Source organism: Colias croceus, chromosome 18 (assembly GCF_905220415.1).
Source record: "Colias croceus chromosome 18, ilColCroc2.1".
Taxonomy (NCBI): Eukaryota; Metazoa; Arthropoda; class Insecta; order Lepidoptera; family Pieridae; genus Colias; species Colias croceus.
Window position 1 is genome coordinate 4,440,331 of NC_059554.1, and position 24,386 is coordinate 4,464,716.

At 37.2% G+C, this 24,386-nt stretch overlaps 1 protein-coding gene across 6 annotated transcripts in view; it reads right to left on the reverse strand.

Annotated features, from left to right (window-relative positions):
• Positions 1-10,498: 10,498 nt before the first annotated feature.
• LOC123699438 (ETS-like protein pointed) overlaps positions 10,499-24,386 on the reverse strand; it is a 100,664-nt gene continuing 86,776 nt past the window's right edge. For 5 of the 6 annotated variants that reach the window (XM_045646362.1, XM_045646366.1, XM_045646367.1 and 2 more), the window contains 5 exons: positions 15,573-15,833; positions 14,313-14,468; positions 13,240-13,358; positions 12,381-12,538; positions 10,499-11,970 (listed from right to left, as the gene is read on the reverse strand). In XM_045646362.1, coding sequence (XP_045502318.1) covers positions 11,907-11,970; positions 12,381-12,538; positions 13,240-13,358; positions 14,313-14,468; positions 15,573-15,833 — 758 coding nt within the window. In that variant the 3' untranslated portion in view covers positions 10,499-11,906. The remainder of the gene's footprint in view (positions 11,971-12,380; positions 12,539-13,239; positions 13,359-14,312; positions 14,469-15,572; positions 15,834-24,386) is intronic. The other variant, XM_045646363.1, reaches the window with a different exon arrangement.

Consider the following 24,386-nt stretch of genomic DNA (forward strand, 5'->3'; position numbering starts at 1 on the left):
TTATCTATAAATTTTATATTTTACATATGAACAAGTTACTAGAATTATTATGTTGGTGAGGGGTGATGGTTTTGAGCCAAATTTTCAACTACGCTATTATAAACTGTTAAATGAAAATTTTCTAATAAATTTTTTTCGTAATTGGATCGTTTTATTTTATTTGTATTCATCTGTATAATTTTATTATCCTAGAAGTTCAGAAAGAAATTTATCGAATTTTTAGGCTGAATAAATGCAGACAGCAGTAAACTATTCTAATATTTATTTAATACTAGTCGTCCGCCCCGGCTTCGCCCGTGGTACATTTTTCGCAATAAAAGGTAGCCTATGTCCTTTCTCGGGTATCAAAATATCTCCATACCAAATTTCATGCAAATTGGTTCAGTAGAATAGGCGTGATGAAGTAACAGACAGACAGACAGAGTTACTTTCGCATTTATAATATTAGTATGGATAAGTAATATGTACATATTATTATAAGAGGCTTCTGAACATCTTCTTATAATATAAAAATGAATCGCAAAATGTGTTGGTAAGCGCATAACTCGAGAACGGCTGAACCGATTTCGATAATTCTTTTTTTATTATATTCCTTGAAGTACGAGGATGGTTGTTATGGAGAGAAAACGTAAACATGTACCACGGGCGAAGCCGGGGCGGACCGCTAGTTTTCAATAAAATTTTGAAACCATCTTAAAAATAAAACATTATTTGTGTATTTTATTTTAATTGCAATAACATTAAATAAGAGAAAAAATTATTGCGTTTAATCATATAGCATCGGAAGTGTGAAATATCTTTTTTATTATAAAACTAGCTTCCGTCCGCGCGGAAAAATTAACAAAAATTAAGATTTCTTTTTTCTACGTATTTTTCCGGGATAAAAAGTATCCTATTTTATGCCCAGGATAATAAGGTAAAAAGGATAATAATTATAACAAATTTCATCGAAATCGAACCGTTAGTTTTTATGTGATGCCTTCACATACAGACAGATAGACAGAAAGACAGACAAAAATTTTTTTTAATCACATATCTGGGTTAGGTATCGATCCAGTAACACCCCCTGCTATTTATTTTTTCAATATTTGCAATGTACAGAATTGACACTTCTACAGATTTATTATATGTATAGATTATAATAATCTATAATTTTTCCGATATTTTCAACCGTATCTACTTACAAACCCACACAAACCGTAAGGCCCTTCTCCCATTACGATACGCACAGGCGATTCAAGTATCCTGCAAGTCTCGGAGACTAGTCGCCGCGGAGTAACTCACATTATCACATACATTTGTATGTAGGCTCGCACACTACGCTATCGGTATCCTACACGTCCGCGACTAGCATCGCACGACTCACCGTGTTGGTCGCTTTTGCGTCACGTCTCCCGCGTATCTCTTCGGTAGAAAAATAAAAATTTCTAATCATCATGAGTTGTAGTTCTCGTGCGGCTACAAATCTCTACAATTTATTTTTATTTCAATATATGGATGAATCCAGTACTTCTTACTCTTATGTTGCCGTCTTCTATTTCTATAAAAAAGAAAAACTGCAAGAGCTTCTTCGTCACTGGAATCGCTGATTGCTCGACATAACGACCTAACTGTTGTTACAATAAATAAATGATTATTATGTTTCTCATTTCCATAATACTCGGGTACCACCAGAAGGACGGTACCCGGATCTTTGGAAGGCTTACGTGGGGACACGGATCCAACACGCAGAGGCCCTTTGAGACTTTTAATGTGTTGGGGGACACCAGCCGCAGCCTGCCCATGACTGCACTATAGAGATACAGCCCTAGGCAGTCCGCGGCCGATGTAGGACTATTGCAGGGTATGGAAATTTAATAATTTGGCTATGGATTGGGATGCTAAATGGACTGGTACTGGGGACTATGGGAAACTATGGCACCTGCCTTTCTACTAAAAGAAAGTAAAAATATGTTGGCAGGTGGTGACTCGCCCTCTCACTGTATGGGCCCCCGAAATAAGTCGCTGCAATAGTGCGACAAGGGGGCAACATATTGCGAGCAGCTAAGGGTGGAGAGGCGTCCCTGGACTTTAAACTCCGATCACGCGCTCCCTGAGGGTCCAGCATCACGTGCCCACTCGCCACTTACGCTTCGCATCCACCCTTCGAGCTAAAAGCTCTCGCGACTCCACTCTGGCCGGCCGGTTAAGGCAAGCCAGAGGTGGGGGTCCTGTCCTCGTCAGGCTTCACTCCGACCGGCCGGTGAAGGCAAGCCGGAGATGAAGACAGGGGTCTCCCCCGGGAGCACTCGGTTCCCGCGGGGTCGCTACTCCCCGACACCCCGCCACAAGGTGTCCTGCGGGTTGACTGATTGATTATTATTATGTCTCTCTCCATAATACACGGGTATCGCCGTAAGGATGATACCCGGTCCTTTGGAAGGCTTACGTGGGGACACAGGTCCAACACGCAGAGGCCCTTTAGAGAATTTAATGTGTAGTGGGACACCAGCCGCAGCCTGCCCATGGCTGCACTATAGAGATACAGCCCTGGGCAGTCCGCGGCCAATGTAGGACTATTGCAGAAAAATGGAAATGAATAAAACTGGGTTATGGAAGGGGGTGTTAGATGGACTGGTATATTGAGTCTATGGGGGCTATGGACGTCTGCCTTTTCAATATTAAAAATTGAAAATTATGGCAGACGGTGACTCGCCAGTTCGGTCGATGGGCTCCCAAAAAGGTTACCGATAATGGCAACAAGGGGGCAGCATCAGCTGAACGGCTGGGGGTGTAGAGAGGTGCGGCACCGGTTTCACCATCGCGAGCCCGCGGGCCCGGAGCGGGTTTTCCCGCTATTACGCCATTAGACACTTCCACCCCCGAGCATATAGCTCTAGCGGCTCCACTCTGGACGGCCAACAAAGGCAAGCCAGAGGTGGGGGATCCTGAACCTCGTCATTGTTCACTCCGAACTGCCACCGGGACAGCCCAGAGGTGAGGACAGGGACCTCCCCCGGGAGCGCTCGGTTCCCGCGGGGTCGCTACTCCCCAACACCTCGCCACAAGGTGCCCTGCGGGGTGACTGACTGCACGGTTGGGATATCTATTGTAGATATGCCAACCGGGGGCGATGGGGTCGTCACATCCCTACGCCATTATTATTATATAACGTCCGCCCACAAAAACGAGGCACAATAATGATGAATTTAGTCATTTTTCAGTTGCATAATATGCGATCATCGGGTAGCGAGCAAATATCTTACTAGTATTCTACTCGAGTATCGTACCTATTCTAGAAGTATCGTAAATCGTTATGGGAGAAGGGCTTTAGTTATCGAGATCTTGTCGAGATCAAAACGTCGGTATCATAACGATTGACAATGTCAAAGAATAATTTGTTTTGACAACATTCGAATGTGTTGCAAAGAAATGATTTTCCAAATCCATGAAATCTATATTTTATTATTCATATATTACGGATATTATATTGTATTGTTCATATATTTACGGAATTGAAATAATGATGTTATTAATTTAGATAAAAATGCATTACTACAAGGCTATTATTATATAAATATTTTGACGCATAACGGAAAGTTTTGTGAAGAATAAAAATTATAAACAAATATGTATCCATTGTATGCTTCCATCAAATTGGGGAGAGGTATTAAGCGACATCATTTTCATTGCTGAAGACGGGTCTATAAATTAGTTGTCGGTAATTACCGACTAATTTGTACAGACTACCGGTACTGATTTGGATTTGGTGCTGGATTTGATAAGAACTGAGTATCGATTAAGCTGATCAGTTGCTGCACGATACATTGTTAATAACATCCATACAAGGAAGGAAGAAATTTGCTCGCCTCCCCCCTGGTGCTTAAAAATAATAATATGACATAATGTAAAAGAAATACATAGAAAATTAATAAGGCATTTATTTTTTTTATTTTTTAGCACAGTTCGGTAATAAATTTTACTATCGTTGTTCGTGTTCGTTGTTCGTGTTCGTTGTTCGTGTTCGTTGTTCGTGTTCGTTGTTCGTGTTCGTTGTTCGTGTTCGTTGTTCGTGTTCGTTGTTCGTGTTCGTTGTTCGTGTTCGTTGTTCGTGTTCGTTGTTCGTGTTCGTTGTTCGTGTTCGTTGTTCGTGTTCGTTGTTCGTGTTCGTTGTTCGTGTTCGTTGTTCGTGTTCGTTGTTCGTGTTCGTTGTTCGTGTTCGTTGTTCGTGTTCGTTGTTCGTGTTCGTTGTTCGTGTTCGTTGTTCGTGTTCGTTGTTCGTTGTTCGTGTTCGTGTTCGTTGTTCGTGTTCGTTGTTCGTGTTCGTTGTTCGTGTTCGTTGTTCGTGTTCGTTGTTCGTGTTCGTTGTTCGTGTTCGTTGTTCGTGTTCGTTGTTCGTGTTCGTTGTTCGTGTTCGTTGTTCGTGTTCGTTGTTCGTTGTTCGTGTTCGTTGTTCGTGTTCGTTGTTCGTGTTCGTTGTTCGTGTTCGTTGTTCGTGTTCGTTGTTCGTGTTCGTTGTTTGTGTTCGTTGTTCGTGTTCGTTGTTCGTGTTCGTTGTTCGTTGTTCGTGTTCGTTGTTCGTGTTCGTTGTTCGTGTTCGTTGTTCGTGTTCGTTGTTCGTGTTCGTTGTTCGTGTTCGTTGTTCGTTGTTCGTGTTCGTTGTTCGTGTTCGTTGTTCGTGTTCGTTGTTCGTGTTCGTTGTTCGTGTTCGTTGTTCGTGTTCGTTGTTCGTGTTCGTTGTTCGTGTTCGTTGTTCGTGTTCGTTGTTCTTGTTCGTGTTCGTTGTTCGTGTTCGTTGTTCGTGTTCGTTGTTCGTGTTCGTTGTTCGTGTTCGTTGTTCGTGTTCGTGTTCGTTGTTCGTGTTCGTTGTTCGTGTTCGTTGTTCGTGTTCGTTGTTCGTGTTCGTTGTTCGTGTTCGTTGTTCGTGTTCGTTGTTCGTGTTAGTTGTTCGTGTTCGTTGTTCGTGTTCGTTGTTCGTGTTCGTGTTCGTTGTTCGTGTTCGTTGTTCGTGTTCGTTGTTCGTGTTCGTTGTTCGTGTTCGTTGTTCGTGTTCGTTGTTCGTGTTCGTTGTTCGTGTTAGTTGTTCGTGTTCGTTGTTCGTGTTCGTTGTTCGTGTTCGTTGTTCGTGTTCGTGTTCGTGTTCGTGTTCGTGTTCGTGTTCGTGTTCGTGTTCGTGTTCGTGTTCGTGTTCGTGTTCGTGTTCGTGTTCGTGTTCGTGTTCGTGTTCGTGTTCGTGTTCGTGTTCGTGTTCGTGTTCGTGTTCGTGTTCGTGTTCGTGTTCGTGTTCGTGTTCGTGTTCGTGTTCGTGTTCGTGTTCGTGTTCGTGTTCGTGTTCGTGTTCGTGTTCGTTGTTCGTGTTTGATGTATAATTCCACATAGCAGCTCTATATAATTCCACACAGAGAGAACACGTGCAGTAACCACCAATATTTAAAGACAACTGACGGATTTTTGAGTTTTTTGACTGACAGGCTACCGTCACCTACCACCCGATTTGTTTTTGATTGTGTATGACCATGAATTGACTTCTATTTCTTTTGAACAAGGTGTAAAATGCAAGTTCGTTGTTTAGGGCTCTTACGATTCAATGATTCGAGTGTCTTCGGAAATACGACAATTAGCGAAGATTTGCATGTGCATTATTAATTTTGGATTACTGTAATATATTTTTTATAATAAGGACACCAGACGACTGAATTGTATTCAAGGTTAGACCTTACGAGAGAATTATAAAGTATTTTCATAGCGAGAGTAGATTTAAAATCCTGTGTATTACGAAAAATAAAACCTAGCATTTTAAAACTTTTGCGAACCACCAGATCTATATGTGTATCAAACCTGCATTCCTCATCCAATGTCCTAAGTCTTTTAGATTGTACTTTTGATTAATAGCAATATCATCAATTTTATAAGTAGTTTTGAATTTAACATGTTTTCTGGAAAGTTTTATAAAACTACATTTACTTCCATTCAGTTGCATTAGGTTATTCTTACACCAGAGAGATACTCGATTTATATCATCCTGCAGTTTTTGTTGGTCTTGAGAGCAATTTACCGATCTGAAAAGTTTTAAGTCGTCCGCATAAACTTCATATTCAGATTCCAAGATAACATTTGTAATGTCGTTAATAAATAATGTAAACAATAATGGGCCTAGATGGGAGCCTTGGGGAACTCCAGATAACTGATAATATTCTTTAGACTGATATCCGCTAAGCCTAACTGTTTGTGGTCTAAGGTATAATTAAGACTGCAACCAGATTTCTGAAAGACAAAAAGTGTCCCTAAGTTTTTTAATTAGCAGATGGTGATTCACTGTATCAAAGGCCTTACTGAAATCAGTGTAGATTGCGTCGACCTCATTACCGTTACTTATTTTTGTTATCACTGACTTAGTGAAACTTAGCAAGTTGGTAAGTGTCGAACTTTTTTTTGTGAAACCATGCTGGTTCACAGAAATAAGACTCTTGGTGTGCCACGATATGTAACTATAAACGAAAGACTCAAAAATTTTCTCGGGTATCGATAACAACGTAATAGGCCGATAATTTTTTACTTCGCACTTATCCCCCTGTTTAAAAATTGGCACTATCAAACCTTTTTTCCAAATAGTTGGAAATATTCCGCTGTTTAGAGATTTATTATAAATTATAGATAGAGGAACTGACAATTCCGTTGCACATCTTTTGTAAAATACCGTACTGATACCGTCATAACCCGAACCTTTAGTAATATCGAGTAATTGTAATTTACGCTTGACTTCTCGTTCATTAATATTTACGTTATTACGAGCACACATAGTTAAATATGAAAGTACGTTTTGTGACGACAAGGATGACGATGATTGACTGTATACCGAAGAAAAATGTTCAACAAATAAGTTTGCTATTTCATTACCATCATTTGCTGATTTATCATTTAAGTACCATAACAGATGGAAAGTTGCAGGCATGACTCCTCTTAGATTTTACGTAGGTCCAAAAGTTTTTAGGATTTTTTAATATATCGCCCTGTATTTTAGTTATATAATCTTCATAAGACTTATCTAATATAATGCGAGTTCTATTTTTTAATAAATTATACTGCAATTTATCCATTTCGTTTTTATATATTTTATAGCGTTTACGATATTTTTCTTTTTCACCTAACAATTTAATAAGCCTATTTGTGAACCAGGGAGGATACTTAGAGTTGCGTCTTTGCTTAAGTGGTACGTATTGCTTTATTAAATTTCGCAAGATAGAATAAAATTCGGAAACCATAGTATTTACATCCATGTCGTAGGGTAGCCTTGATGTCCAATCAATCACAGATAGATCGTGCTTAATATTATCATATTTACCATTGAAAAAATTGAATATGTCATTCCGTTCTGTGACGTTGTGTTTTAGGTATAGAGGTGTTTCCAAACTAACATTTATGATTAGAGGTGGATGATATTTATCAACAGTGGATATGGGCTCCAGTGCTTCCGTGACTATGACCTTATTTAAATTTGATAATACCAGATCTAATATTATATTATTACAGTTAACAATGGCATTATATTGTTTATAGTTACAGAAAGCCATGAAGTCAATAAGTGAAACTGCAACCGGGTTATTACAATTATGTGGACACAAAAAATTGTCATAATGTTCTTTTCTAATCCAATTTAAATTACTACCCATATTAAAGTCACCAACAATCAGGTGGTTTACCGACTGATTAGCAGCAATGGAAGATTTATTTAAAAAGTTTTCTAGAACCGCACTATTGATGGGGGGAGGAATATAGACCGCACATAAATTAATTCTCTGCAATCCATTTGTAGTAGGAAATTCTATTGCTGCCCATAAATCCTCAGCAGTACTTTCAAAATTAGTCATTCTAAAGGATTTCACTGATTTATGCACGGCAATGAGTACACCACCACCATCTTTATCCCTAAATAATGAGTTAGACTGTCTATCCCTTCTGTAAATTTCATAACGATTATCAAGTATTTCTCCATCAAATATGTTATGGTTAAGCCATGTTTCAGTCAATACTATTATTAAGTAGTTATTTGCCAGTACGTTTTTGTGAATATCAAGTAGCTTAGTTCTCATTCCCCTGATGTTTTGGTAATAAATAATTGGTTCAATTTGTTTTTTAATGTTTCGAACTCGATTCATAATACAAAATAAAAAAAATACAAAAGATATACTAGAGCAAAATAAAAATTAAGTTGTATCTCAATTTGGAAAAAAAATATAATTAATCACCGAATTATTTGAGTAGCTGTTGAAGGTGATCAATACTTAGGATATTCCTTGCAGGACTCGCCTCCTCTTTACGTATAAAAATTTTCACGTTTCGCACAAAACAAATCCCACCAAAAACATTTTCATGTAAAATGTTGCCAAGACGAGCCCATTTATGACTCGCACTGTCAAAAAGTTATCAGATCTCATGTAGAGCGAAGCTTCTAACACTACACGCCCTAACTCTACAAGGCCTAACTTCACAAACTCTACACCTTAGTCAAAATATGTGGCTTGGCCATTTCGCTACATTCACATCGGCGTAAGGTGAAAAATTAATTCACTGTGCATTACTTTTGTGTTATACAATAGTTCTTGTAGTAACGAACGGCCAAGCCACATATTTTGACTAAGGTGTAGAGTTTGTGAAGTTAGGCCTTGTAGAGTTAGGGCGTGTAGTGTTAGAAGCTTCGCTCTACATGAGATCTGATAACTTTTTGACAGTGCGAGTCATAAATGGGCTCGTCTTGGCAACATTTTACATGAAAATGTTTTTGGTGGGATTTCATTTCTTTTTGTAAGTTGTTTGTAACAAAATTTTATAAGTATGTCGATTAAAGTTTTAATTTTTTTTTAACAAGGAGTACCTATACATATATATATCTAGGGGAACCAAGTTTTAGATTATTAGATTAGACCTCTAGCGTCATCAAAATTTAATTTAAAATTACAGGTCTCATACAAACTCCCATCCCCTAGTTTAAGGGGTTGGGGGATGAAAGTTACAAGTTTTATAATTTTTTTGTTGTTTGTGTGCTAATACTAGCTTACATACAAAATTTCAGCTTTCTAGGACATTAGGAAATACCTTAAGAATTTTGATGATCATCAGTGAGTCAGTGACGAAATTAGCGTTTTTTAGATATAAATAAAATCTGAAGTATAAAAGCTAATGTAATTAAAACTTAATATTTTCAATAAGTCCGCTATTGGCAATATATCCCGAAAATTTTGTTGATCTAGCATAATCCAAACCCAAGTTATGAGGGTTCAAAAAAACGTCGAAGCGCTTCGAGAAAAGGTAGGTAGTGCCCGTGCGCTTCGCTTGTTCGCTTTGCTCGTCTTGGCGGGGGCACTACCGTGCCCCCAGATTTATAACCGTTCCTTTTAGCCTGTTTACGTGTTTCAGCATGCAGATGTTTGTTTGCCAATGTCAGATGTCCATTTACGTATACTGGTGATTCAGGACCGGATATGGCCAGAAGAGATGATGATAGTTTTTTGTCTTTATGGGATTTGTTGTAATTAATGACAGCTGCAAGGAAATTATCCCGGATGAACTTGTTAGGAAACTGACATACAAGATTTCTTGGTTTCTTGGATTCTCGGTGGGGGTCGGTCAGTTACCGGCTTGTGCAGGTTCTGTCAGGGCACGGTTGCTTTGGCAGTTACCTGCACAGAATCGGTCGTGAACCGGCTCCCGCCTGCCATCATTGTAGCAGCCCTCAAGACACGGCTTTGCACACGCTTGCGGAATGCCCAGCATGGACAGACGAGCGTAGGTCTCTCGAGAGCCTGCTAGGGACAGACACACAGCTGACCCTGCGGGCTCTTGTAGAGACTATGGTCACTGGCGACACCGACCGTGCATGGAAGACCGTCGTCACTTTCTGTGCGACGGTTATGAAAAGAAAGGAGGACGCCGAAAGGGCCCGAGAGAACGACCCAGCGGCGGATCCTCTGCGTCGGCGCAGACCCGGCAGGCGTAGGCGTCTTTATGACCAGCGCCAGCCGTAAACTACCTTAGTGAAAAAGCGCGGGGGGAGGTTTCCGTAGATACGCGCATACTATAGTTATGCTCGCGGCAAGGAAACCAGAGCCCCCCGTGGCGTAAGGTGGCTAGGTCCGAAAATGAAACGACGATATTATTTAATATCGTCGCTCATTGCCACTTCCGGACCTCGAAGGGCCGCCAAAAAGCGGCAGTCGCCACAGACGGCGGGGGTACAAGGCCTGGCTGTTAACCCCCGCCGTTCAAGACGATAGACGGCAACCGTTGGGTTTTAGTGGGTATGGCTTCGTGCGAGTCCCACATACCCCCTTGGACAGTAAAACTGGCGAGGGGGATGCGTAAAGGCATTTCCCAACGTTAAAAAAAAAAAAAAAAAAAAGGTACGCATACTCGCATAGAAGGTAAATCATGCTAAAGTTAATGTAATAGTGTGCAATATGAGTATGGGGTAACTATCGAGTTTATCTATTTGGGTATTGGGTATATAAAGGAAACCAACCAATAATTTCGTAAATATATATATTTAAATTTATATCTTCCATCAATACATACATTCAACTGAAAAGTAGGACATTTATCATTCAGCTTACAATTTATACAATAGATAACATATTGAATCCAACGCCGTGATACATTAATTTGACAAACTTTTAGTAATATTATGAGGAAGACATTGCCAGAAATAAATAATCGTCACAAACACAGCACCTTTGATATAAATGAAAAAGGCCATAATGATTGACTTCAATAAGGTATAATATTGATGGAGGAATAATACTTTACAAAATAAAACTTATCGAAATATCTTCGGTGTATGCTAGGAGCTATAAAAATTGAAAATAATACAACTAATTAATTTCATAACTAGTAAGACATTACAATCCCTTACCACGAGATCAGCGACTTGTGACGTCACCTGGTGTTGCAATCATTTAAATATACATTTCTTATGTTGTTATTTATTTCAAAACAAAAAAATAATATGACTCAGGTATTAGCTTTTTCATTTTAATAATCCAGATAATGTAGTCCCTTTGGTGATTTTACAGTAACTTTTACCAATTGGTGGGTCAATCATTTTTTAATAATCTTTGGACTTTTGGAATATTAGCAATTTGTTATGTCCGTAATCACATAATTATTAATTTAACCGCATATTGCAACAATTTGCGATCGAATCGAATCAAACATACAACACTTATTATCTACTATAATATAATACCTAATTATTTTTATAAAGTAACAAAATTAACTTATATTTACAGTATTATTAAATTGATAGCTGAATTTCACTATTTTATCTATTTATGTATAAATTTTATATTTTAAAAGTCATCGTTTTAGTTATTCAAGATACGTGATAATTATAATAGGTACCTATATCAATTTAAAAATAAATCATAGGCCTCGTATAGCCTTTGCACACTAGGATAATACAATAAAGGGGAAGATTAAGAATGAATTAACAATTCTGTGAGTGTTAAGGCACCGTTGGTTAATAGGTATGGTAATACATAAACTTGTGTTAAATCTTTATAATAGAACCTTTAGGTTATACATTTACAATTAAAAATAAATTCCACTGGTGGATGTGCATGAGATCAAATCCGACATTGTTTGTGAAATTCTACATTTAATTTAAAATGAAACGCAGGAACGTGACTCAGTATGAACATGATCGAGTTGTGGATATCATCGTCGTTGTTAAATCGAGCAATCGAAACACTCATTCGATGATGGAAATAAATAAAAATGTATGTGAATTCAATGGCAAAGTATAAATAATTTCTTAGTTGTAGATTTGTGACCGAAAGTTTGCATTATAATGTGGCACGTGCGATAGAGTAGGTACTTCAGTACAGTGGTGTGATATCGCCGTAGTTGAGCGCGCTCGAGAGCTCGCAGCGGGTTCAGTCGTCGTCTTTCTTTTCCATTTTAGGTTCATACATTGCGTGAAGTTGTTCGGGGGATATTCTGAAAAGAGAAATATATTGTTAATTGTGATATAAAATAAAAATAACCTAAATTCAGTAAGTATAACAATAATTTATTTTAATTTCATTTTCATTTATTTATTTCCTCCCACAATCAAAAATTACAAAATACATAACACCAAACTTATATTATAAGTACATTACTGAAGTGGGAGACAGGAGCCCAAACTGAGTAAACCCCGTGCTATGGGTCTCCTGTGCTACCCCCCGTTAACAAGTTTATTTTACAAGTTCGGTACTCGGGTGTGGTAAGAGATAAGGATATTTATTATTTATAGAGAATCGGGAAATAAGATATTACGGAATAGAAAGTTGCACGTGAAGATCTTGGATATTTTGACTATCTATTTTTATAAAACAAATAAAATGCAATAATGATAGGTATCTTACCCAAGCAAGCTTTGCAAGTCGCAAACAAAGCGGTACACGTAGCGCTTCCCGGCCGTTTTGTGGATGATGTTCTTGTCGTAGTAGTAGCGGAGACCTCGGGATAGCTTCTCGTAGTTCATTTTGGGCTTGTTCTTGCGGATACCCCAGCGCCGGGCAACCTGGGTAAAGGTGAATAAATTTACTGAAGTTATACTTATAAATTTATAAAGAATAGAAAAAAATCGATCACGAGGCGGGTCCCGAACCCGCATCCTTTCGCGCCATTCCAGGGCGGATGCCTCACCAACTCAGCCAATCGTGACCCGCCTGAGCAATCGAATTTATTCTATTCTTTCAGTTTTATGTGTCTTAAGGGACACACCGCGCGCCATCTATTGAGATGATTTAACAACCATATTAGAAGTTATACTTCTTTTGGCGCGATGGAGAAAAATGATGAGAGTGAATTTTTACGATGCGTGCGCACACCGACACCTAAATTTAACAGCATGAAGTTAGTTCTAGGTGGTATGAAAATTGATAACTATGTTCAAGTTGTATATTCTAGTATTTTTAAAATGTGAAATTAGTAAACATTTTGAAGTATGGGAAAAGGTATATAAAAGGACAACGGATTATTTCGAAACTTTTACATTTAATAATACATAATATGTTGATATAAAGGTAGTGAACTACATAATTGATCGATTTCGATGCCATAGAAGATCATCCTTGGCATCAAATACTTTCATGATTAGAATGACATACATGTATCTATGGGCTTCAACTCATATTTACAAGGAGACACCTCCATATGAAAGGCTTGTAATCTACTTAAAGAAAACCCTTCCTTTAATTTATCACATAAAAATGATCTTACCTCATCAGGGTCAGTAAGCTTGAACTCCCAACCGTCGCCAGTCCACGAGATGAAGCCCTGGCAGCTCTTGTCCGTCAGCAGCTCCAGTAAGAACTGCCACAGCTGGATCGGCCCTGAACCTGCACAGATAGTACACAGTTGCTTTACGATATACAAAACATTCTAGATAATAAGGGAGTTGGAAGTTTTAAATAGAGAGGTAATCAATTATCTTTTTATTTTCGGATTTCATATTTTAAGAGACCAAAGACTTGTCATTACTGAAATCTATCGTACTTATCGTACATATATCGTATCGCATTGACATAAATGATTAACTAAACTCATAGTGGCGCTCAAAAAATGTCCAAAGCAAAACTCTGCCTATGCATATATTAGGCACTGTTTTTAAGCGTTAACAATAGACTTTGAACATTAATATTACAAAATGGGGCGTTAATTCGAATGAATGTTTAAAGTCTCGGACATTTTTGACGACTGGTGAATTTTAAAAGTACCTATGTCAATGACCTATTATACTAGTAGACGCGGCATACGCCAACATCATTGCACTAAAAAACAGCGTAATTAATACATACCTACTTATTAACGCATTATCACCAATACAGTTGTTCTCTCTTTCACTCTCACGCACGAGACATAATACATGTCTCACTCATGTACTTCGTAATAACAACTGCCGATTAAAATACAAAAAGAACGTCCAGCCACGACGCTGATGGTGCGTGACTAAGTGAAACTCGGGCACTTACCTGAGTTTTTTCTTGCCAAAATAGAGAGCGGGTAACGTATCTAGCTCTTTTATATATCATAGACCTATGTTATGACCACATTTATGACGATTCAAAAGTGCTTCTTTAGAAGAAGTTTAAATGAATAAATAAATGTTTGAGTTTGATCTTTTAAGAGACAATTGTTACTTGTTATTCTAGTTGTTTGTACTGGATATTTTTTGACGACCTTTTTAATAAGTCATTATTAGTTTACTTGTTTGTGATTTGTGAGACTATTTGTTGGATGTGTTGATTGTGTTTATTTGTCAATGTGTTGGAGGTTAGAATTCAATATATTACCGGTGAAGCAGGGCCCCGAAGCGGGGTAGGGCAGCTTGTCCTGCGGTATGAGCGCGTGCTGCTCGCCGGGCCACTCGCTCCACTCGGCGCACGCGCCGCCGTACTCCGGCGCGTAGCCCTCGCCGTACACCTCGCCGCCGTACCTGCCGCCCGCCGCTGAAACCGTACCTTTATGTTAGTTACTAGTATTATAATATTATCTACTAGGTTTCCGCCCGCGGCTTCGCCCGCGCAGTCAAAGAAAAGCCCGCATAGTTCCCGTTCTCGTGGGATTTCCGGGATTGCGTCATTTTCCCGGAATAAAAAGTAGCCTATGTCCTTTCTCGGGTATCAAAATATCTCCATACCAAATTTCATGAAAATTGGTTCAGTAGTTTAGGCGTGATTGAGTAACAGACAGACAGACAGAGTTACTTTCGCATTTATAATATTAGGTAGTAGGGATTAGTATTGTGCTTGTCACATATGATATTTAATACGAATGGGATATGCTGAAGAGTTACTGTATAAACTTGAATAGTAATAGCAAAACACCTACACATGGTACAGATACTGCTTTCCGAATCGGTGGTAAATGTTAAAATATGTAATGACGATTCAATAGTGCTTCAAAAGCAGTCTAATTTTATAAATAAATATTTGAGTTTGAGTTAGAATTACGGAAAAGGCTGATTTATGAATAAATTTAGCATTGTACTTTGTGTACGCTATGTGCAAAATATACTTTCATAGCAATAGCAAAACACCTACACATTGTATATTTACATAACATGTAAATTTACAAATGCTAGTAAATGAATGAAAAAAGAAAACGTATTGTATAATTTTGATTTTAAAGTAGTCGTTAGTGGTTGACAGTCATTTATAACACGTGGAAGACGACACCCCATGAATTTAATTGCCAGACGATACAAGTCGGCTAACAAGTCCGTTTGAAACTTGCAACTGAATACATACATACATTAATTAAGAACCAAGTCAGAAATCCCTTTGTTCTTTATTATCGTTACATCTTTCCTAATGACTTGTCACTATTTTTTTGCTTGCAAAAGGCGTCTGTGTTTTAAATAGACTTTTAATGTGATTTTTTACTGTTTGATGTCTTTGTTTACGCATTAATAATATAGTTGAGGGGGAAAAGTGATTTTTTGTTACTTAGAAATAATTCAAGCTCTATGTTTATTTCTATGCAAGAAAAAAAAATTGCTAAAACGGATAAATGGTCATGGTGGCGTATATGAAAAACAAGCTAAAACTCACTTCTAGGATATGGCTTCGTGTACGAGTGAGGTTGGTATTTGTGCTCGTGTGTGAGCAGCGGCTGCGTATGTGCGTGCGCGTGGTGGTAGTACTCGTCGAGGTAGGGCTGCGCCGGCGCGGGCGGCGGGTACTCCGGCTGGTAGTACTCGTCGAGGGGCGAAGCCGCCGCGGGCGCGGGCGCCGCCGCCGGGGCCGCTGCGCCGCCGCTCGTCTCCGTGTAATATGTGTTGGTTTCGCGGGGCCCGCCTGTCGTGTAGCCACCTGAAATAATAACACGTAGTTTAGGACTGGTAAGCTTAATGTACCTTAGGTACGTAAAACACCTTATCTATAGGTACTATTATAAAGCTGAAGAGTTTTTTTTGTTTGTTTGTTTGAACGCGCTAATGTCAGTATCTACTGGTCCGATTTGAAAAATTCTTTCAGTGTTAGATAGCCCATTTATCGAGGAAGGCCTATACTACATAATGTCATCTCGCTAAGATCAATAGGAGCGGAGCACTGCAGGTAAACCGCGGAGCACAGCTAGTACAAGATATTTAGGATACGGAAAGTTTTCCTAACTTTCCGGGAAAGTAATAAGAGTACGAATTCTGTGGTTTACTGGTTTACGGATTCCACATACATAATAAATGAAGTATATCGGATTGAATATGGTTAGTTCAAGGTTAAAACTCGTGAGTGTGGTAGAGCGCGGGAAGCGAGGCGCGACGGTCGCGGTTCACGGCGCGCCTTTTGTTCTGCGCGTGTCCGAGCGCGGACACCGTGCGTTGGCGACGCTACGAGCTACAATATCATACGTTGTGTAGGATTTTGAATTATAATACGTAATTAGTAATTACATTATACAATATTTTTTCCGAGTTCTTCTACCAAATGTATTAATCATACCAAATATCAAAGTTTTCTAAGTGGTGAGGACGAGGTAAAGAAAATTGTTTAAAATTGGTATGTAACCTACCTATTTTCAAACTGAGCAAAAAATGTTACTTATGGTAGGTATTTAATTTGAAAAAATATTATTATAAGAAGAAGAAGAATAGGTAATACACGAAAACATAACACAACGTGTTTATTTTTTGTAGGTGTTTATTACATAGAATATATACAATTCAAAAATCCACGTGCAAGATTCAGTTGTTTGAAATATAAAATCCAGTCTACCGATCCTAAGCTATAATTTAAAGCATGTACAGTTGGAACTATCATAGGAGCAACGCGTGAACACATTCTGTGATTGGATAATTGTGTTACTGTCATAAGTACCAATTCGACGGGTCAGTAGTCCCACGATCATTGTTTGAGGGTATACAGTATCAATTTATCTTCTGCCTACAGTCAATTATATTAGCATTCAGACGATTCGATATGTATTGGATTAAATCTGAAATACGTGCACAAAGACGTATTTAAATCGTAACAAGTGATGTAACTTATTTTAGGAATTAATAAACAATAGGTACCTAGCTTTTTTATTATGACTCTTTTGTAGACATGTACTTAAATAGTTTTAATTGATAATAGGTATTGCAGTTCTTTTTTAGAAACGTTGCAGAAACATGATGTTTTATGAAATTTTTATATTTACCACTAAAACCTTTGTTAAAGGTCAGAGCACTTTTGAACAAAGTTTTTTGGATAGGTGTGATTCCCACGGTCAATGTGCGTGATAAACTTTTTTTGTTTCATCAGAGACCGTAGGTACCTCGATGTTCAACGTCACGCAAAAATGTTCTATAGTAACATGAAATGGAGATAATAATAGATAATTTAATGTATGGTAGAGTCGTGTAAATAGGCTAGTAGGATAGGTTATGTGTAGATTATTATAACGTTGCTTAACCTACCTATAAGTATTTGTTTTTCTGTTTTGCATATAAAAGGTTATCGTGTTTTTCTGTTTACACAGGAATCGTTGATACATATCATGTAAGTAGATATAGGTACTTATTCATATTTAACATTGCTACTAAACAAGACTTTTCATTATCATTGTTCATCAATTATTCACGTAACGTAGCTTCAGATAATGAAGAAGAAACACAGTATTTCACGCTTGAAGACACATTCCAAACATATCGTTAAAATGGTAATGTTTTTTAACGCGTCACGGAAAGACTGATGTTACGATGCAAACAACAAAGCCGCAAACAAATCACTCAGTGATGTCAAATCGACTAATACGAGTATTTTAATGAAGTGAAAGTGGCTCATTACAATTCCCTTCAGTCGTCACAATAGCGCCCATAAATCTGCTACAAAACATTTAAACTACCGAAAAAGCTCCCGCGGGGATGAACTTATGACCTCTCGTACGTCAGTGTTCAGTCGACAATCGTATACGTTAAATATATTTGGATGAAAATGTATATTATACATATTTGTTACTTAGAAAATTACTAGAAAATGAAAATGCATAATTTTAATTAAAAGATAAGAGTTTACGCTCATTATATAAACGATCACATACTTTACATACGACTTTGAAAAGAGGTTTACATTCATTCCTCACATTTATTGAGGTCGAATAAAAGACAAATCAGATGAAACACAATTATAATCGTCCACATATTATAAGCGTTTATAAATTCGATATGACGCGAGTTCGGGCTTCGGCGCGTATGAGCGAGGGGCGTGTGCGCGGGCGGGCGGGGCGGCCAATCCAGCGCGGCCACGCCCCGCGCGCCAGGTCGAGAGGTCGCGGGACTTGGCGACCATTGGCGCGGAACGAGAGGTTCGCAGCAATCCGTCTGTGACCACCTTTACTTTGCCACTTCCAAATACAATATAGACGTTTTTACAAATGTACCTATATTGGTAATTGCATCCATAATTTGGTTAAGTACTATTAAATCTGTCGAGATTTATTCAGTAAAATTGCGTAGCGGTTAGTTTATTGTAGTGCTTTATACATTTTATATTCTATTTCCTTTGCAGTTTCAAATATTATGAGACGGGCGTCCAATTAATGATATTTTAGAAATTTTGAATATTATTTAAAGATCTGAAGACATGTGCGACAGAAACAAGAGGCAGATGGCAGCTGGCAGCATCGTTTTTTTACTTGTCCTTACGTAACTTGAGAACTGCGAAAATATTCCTGGGACGTGTCTTTTTTGGTCGCGCACGCGCTCTACCACACCATATGGTGTATATGACGACCGACGACTTCAAAATCATATTAAGTTATTCGTAATTCGTATTACCTACCTATCTTAATAACTACTATCTAAGTTATAGCCTTATTACAATGTAGAAATAAAAAATAGTAGAATTAATGAACTTTATAAAACTCTATCATAGAGTTATAATCGTTACGTTATTAAATTTTTTCCTCATTATTGGATACCAGCTTTTATCAAGCGCCATCAATAACCCCAACGTAAATATTATCTGTTATTCTTCTATCTTTATTTACTACCTGGCTATTTTTTGAAAGAATGAGATCACAGCTCCAATTCAAAGTTCCAAGCGGAAGTTTTATATGATTTTTTAATTTTAGACGCAAAACAACCGCAGGTGATCAACCGTTGACGGCTAGATGTCATGCACGTGCTATTTTGACATTCATCGCTCATTAAGGATTATGATTTGGGCTTTTTAATATCTTGGCATCATTAAGAATTAAAACATTTTTAATTTTTTACTTAATTCGTTCCTTAGATATATCTGTTTTGCTGTTCAGAATTAAATTATGTTGTTTGAATGTTGTCTAAAAATGTACTAGATCTATAAATTTATAACCAACAATAATAATCCTGTTTTATTTTATTCTAGTAAATAAAACATGCATTATATTAATGTTAATGTCCTTTTAGACGTGCCAAAATTTAAAAAAATAACACGTGTCACCATGAATTTGGAAATAATTTGTCGAGTGACGAGAATGTAGCCTAATAAATTGCTAAAATATGAAAAATAGAAACGCGAAAAAACTACAACAACATTCAAAATAAAAGGAAATTGCTGTCAACGCATGGAGTTTAAATCAAATTCAAAAATTGGAGCATCATTCGACAGGAAATGTTAAATATATTTATGTCCAGCGGATGCTATTCTTTGTCATATGCTCGTTTCTATCATACCTAATTATTATTTTTACCAAGCGAATTTTGTGTCATATTTATTTTTTTTAAGTTTCAAGTGAATGTAGGTCAATTATTGTCAGGCTTCGAAATATATTAACCGAACCGAGTCAAAGCAATCATAATAATAATACCTATTATATGATTAAACATTTTCCTTAAACAAACGTGGTTGTCCACATAACACGACGATAAATTGTGAACAAAAATAATTAATATTGAAGAGGTTAAAAGTTTCGTACGTACACGGAATATATTTTAAAGCTCTACGACCTCTAGTCGGTTTATAATTAGAGGGAGTTATATTATATCCTTTTTTTTTTTTTTAACGTTGGGAAATGCATTTACGTATCCCCCTCTACAGTTTTACTGCACGAGGGGGTATGTGGGACTCGCATGAAGCCATACCCACTAAAACCCAACGGTGGCCACCGTTCATCTTCGGCGACAGGGGTTAACAGCCAGGCCTTGTACCCCCGCAAGAGTTATATTATATCCTGGACATACATGATCTACCGAAATCACATAACACCGATATTTATTACCAATAAAACGCCGTATGGCACGCTCGTGCATATAATTAAACGTTTTTCGTCACTGCACACCGATGTGTATAAAAGTTAAGTTTTTGATATAAAAATAATATCGGGCTTACAATAATATCCGGTGGAACATAATGTTTGCATCAATTAATAAACACAGGCCGCGGGCGGCAGATGGTGATACCGATTTACTGAATAAAATATCTCGCCCCTGATATAAATTTACCGATGTCATGGCTTGTTTTAGTGCATAATATATAATTTATAAAATTAATTTTTATATCTGATACGCGAATAAAACTTTAGAACGAAGTTGTTTGTAAAAAAGCTCTTTCCATGTTACCTACCTACTTATTTTATAATCAATTAAACTGAAAGCGCGTTTGGCTTTTTAAACTAGAAGTATGCAATTATTAATTCTCATTTATAAATTAAATATAAAATTAAAAATATGAAAAAATAATATTAATCTTATCGTTTTAACAGAAAAACTCTATTCTAGATAAAACGTATCAAACGTAATTTCCCAAGCAAATAACGTAATAGTGCTATATGCCATGTAGAGTCTAATCGCCAGTTTGGCAGGTGCGCCGCCACCTGCGCGAACGTTACAAAAACGCCGCGTAGGGGGACCTGCTGACCGTGCACTGTGCAGCTTATGACATGGGGAACCCATAAAACTTATCCATACTAACTTAGCCCGCCATAAAACATATGCTGACAGTATGGAAAGCTGAAAACGAACGGATGTCGCTTTATTCAGACTTAAGTTTAAATCTTTATTTAACTTTATTATATAATTATCTCGTTAATTAAAGTATCAAGTACCGTCGACTAAAATTAATAACTATTTATAAGCTCTATGTTAGATCTATCTAGACTTAATATTAAAAATATATGAAAACTATCATCAGCCTTTTTATAGATTGAACTAATGTCCGTCATAAAAAGTGTGCTTTAGGTTAATATATTAAAAAAGGAACTGCGTCTTGTGCGTTAAGTCGGAGACAGGATGTAGTGGCGCTTCGGCTGGCGGAAGCGGCGCGGGCGCATCAATGGCCGTACGTGACACGTTGTGACGTCATACTCTTTTTATTGCTATTTTAATGCCCAATATAGCTAGACTATCAATATAATATCAATAAAAAATAATTAAAAAACATAAAAATTTGTACGCATCAAATCCATAATTAATTTCATTTTTTAATACAGCGCATGAATGGTAGATAGAGCTTTCATTGATTCTTGCGATCGCATTAAGTAACTAGCAGCAAAAAGCTTTTCCGTTTCATATATGAATGGGGTTTGTGAGAAATTATTTCTATCCGAAGACGTGCGCAGTTTCTAAGAAAAAATAGCTATTACTGCGAGTTGCACAGGAAAGCGAATCCAAAGTTAGTCTGGTGTGTCGCGGCTGACGGAAGTGGATATGAATGGGTGTTGACTGTTGTGACGTCAACACGTGTGACGTCATAGTGACAATATTGGAATATGGAAACAGTTTCCCCAACATGTGTTTAATTAAAAAATTAAAAAATAACATGTCGTCATTATTTGGGAGTTCAAACAGAATATTGCATGACACGATTCGGTTGAAACATACGATAACTAAAGCCCTGAATAACAGCGTACGCGGCCGACTACTTACATATTGACTTGTTAACGTTATTGTACGTTAATAAAGGTTATCTAAGCATCGAGGTCAAAGTCATTCTACTGTCTCACAGGTCATCCACACAACAGCTGCATTAGACAGGTGCCTAACGCGACTTTGTTCCTTATAAAGCTCCTAATGATACCGTCGGAAATTATTCGGATTAATGTACATCCAATACTATATATTACTCGCTAATTATCAGTTAGGATTATGAAATTTATTAATAATATATTCACCCTGAAAAGGTTATCGTTACGCTAATAGAAAAGGTGGTAAGTGTTTAAGGTAATAATTTATAATAATTGTATTAGTTAGCAGTGTTAGCGGCCATTTAAATGATAATTTTTATTTATTTGAACTTTTAAATAGTTGCAAGCGCGTAAAAATAGAATATTATGTGATAAAAAATTGCAATAGAATAAAAGTTTTAATATGAGCTTTCAACCATTAATTATATTAAATCAAGTATTAAATACATAGAAATATAATAAATTCTGATGATGTGTCAGTGTCGCAACTCGTTTCTCTATGATATAATTTCATTGATATTTATTCGGACTGGCTTTTTATTGCTATTAAATTTGTAATTTTGAGAAGCGTGAGAATTGTAGAATAAGCTTAGGCCTTTTTATAGTTGCAAATTAACCGTTACTATAACCGTGAGATAAAGATTAATATTATTAATAATTTCCCCCAAGAGTGCAGAAGTAACACATAGGTAATAATTTATAAGTATCATTTTTGTGACTATTTTATTGATACTAATAGAATTATTCCGACAGATCTATTTAAAGTGATACAAAAATATAATATTTATGGGGTCTATGCTCCGCCAAATACAATACATTTATGGTGCTAGGTTATTCGATAGTCGGATTACAAACTAATTCGCTATTTCGCTCACGTCAAGCTGATCGAATGAGATTTGTTTCTGTAAAAGGAAGGAAATGATTACTTTAAGGTGATCGACCTGGACCGTTAGACACCTATATTATTGAACCATGCACTGATCATATTTTGTTTGTAGACAAGTCGCGATTATTAGAACAACGTGCATATTTATATTTAGAAACGTGATGCACATTTCAATTGCGCAAACCGCTATACATAAAAATTATATGATCACTTACCTAGTTCCTACACAAGAAATGACGATTCTAGAAGCTAAAAGTTAATTCTTTGCATTCGAAAGATTGCCTCAACATATTATATGAGAGATGTAATAATATTTGCAAAACTTATATTATTAATATTAATACTGATAGCGAGGTAATATATCAGCGTAGCAAATAGGAAGCATAAATCTATTGTATAAATAAATTATATTTTATACAACACATTGTTTTAGTGATAATGCTATGTAGATGAAGTGTTCACATTATTTTCACGTAATCTATGTATGCAAATGTAACTTATATGACAATAGTGTAGGAGCTTTTTATGCGCGTCACGCGGCGGAAGTTCGGCGAGGTGCGCCCGCGCCGGATCCAAGATGGCGGCGAGAGTACTTCCGGCCGCAGCTCTCAATGAATCTCGCCTGATACTTGAATGATATCGTTAAAAGCTCGGCGCTTCGTGCTTACAACCACAACTAATTGCATGATATTTGTATAAAGGTGGCGTCTAGTAGCTTAGTACGTCTTATAATTTAAATATATTATTAAATAGATAAAAAATAGAGCTAGGAGCTTTTATAAAATTAATAAAAAGTAATTTTTAGTGTAGGTGCATAATTATTGTGAATTCAATCAAATATAAAAATTATTTTAAATCAATCAATACTTTTATGTTCATAGGTATATAATCAAGGTATACAATTTTGAAAAGAATATAGCGGTATTTTACAAACAGAAAAAAAGAAATTCTAATTAATAGTCATAAAAGATAAACGAAAGAACAAGCATAAAATAAATTATTTATTCTGACTGACTAAAAACATAGATTATAAAGACACTATTTCTATACATATAATTGTGACGTAGGAGTAACAAGTGCGAGTGTTATCTAGTCTAAAATTAAAATAGTCATTGAGAAAGCAAACCTGCAGGTAATATGTAGGACGGGTCATTGCAAATGTTTTCCACCGTAGGATCAAACGCGAGCCTGTTGTGGTCATACTGCAATTTATTTGAACTGTTCACTGATTGTTCGTAACTTAACCTCGCGTTTAACGCCTGCTCATAGTTGAGCCTATTGTCCGTTTCAGTGTTCTCATATGGTTTCACTTTAACACTATAGTCTGTGGTGAAGTTCAGCTTTGTGAGAGTGGACATGGGGAGATGGATCGGCGCCGCGCAGGGAGGCCCGGCGGCTTCGCGCGGCTCTACTAGGAGCATGGCGGCTGCAGACCGCCTTTATACACTGTCAGTACTTCATATACGCGCACTTGATAATATTTCTGTTTACAACAACACTAGTTATAAAATAATATAAAAAAACTAAATAATATTTTTGATGTAAATAAATTTTAACTGTCCTATGTTCAAGTTAAAGTCGGCACTAATATTCAAGCAGTTTCGTTAAGTTGTAC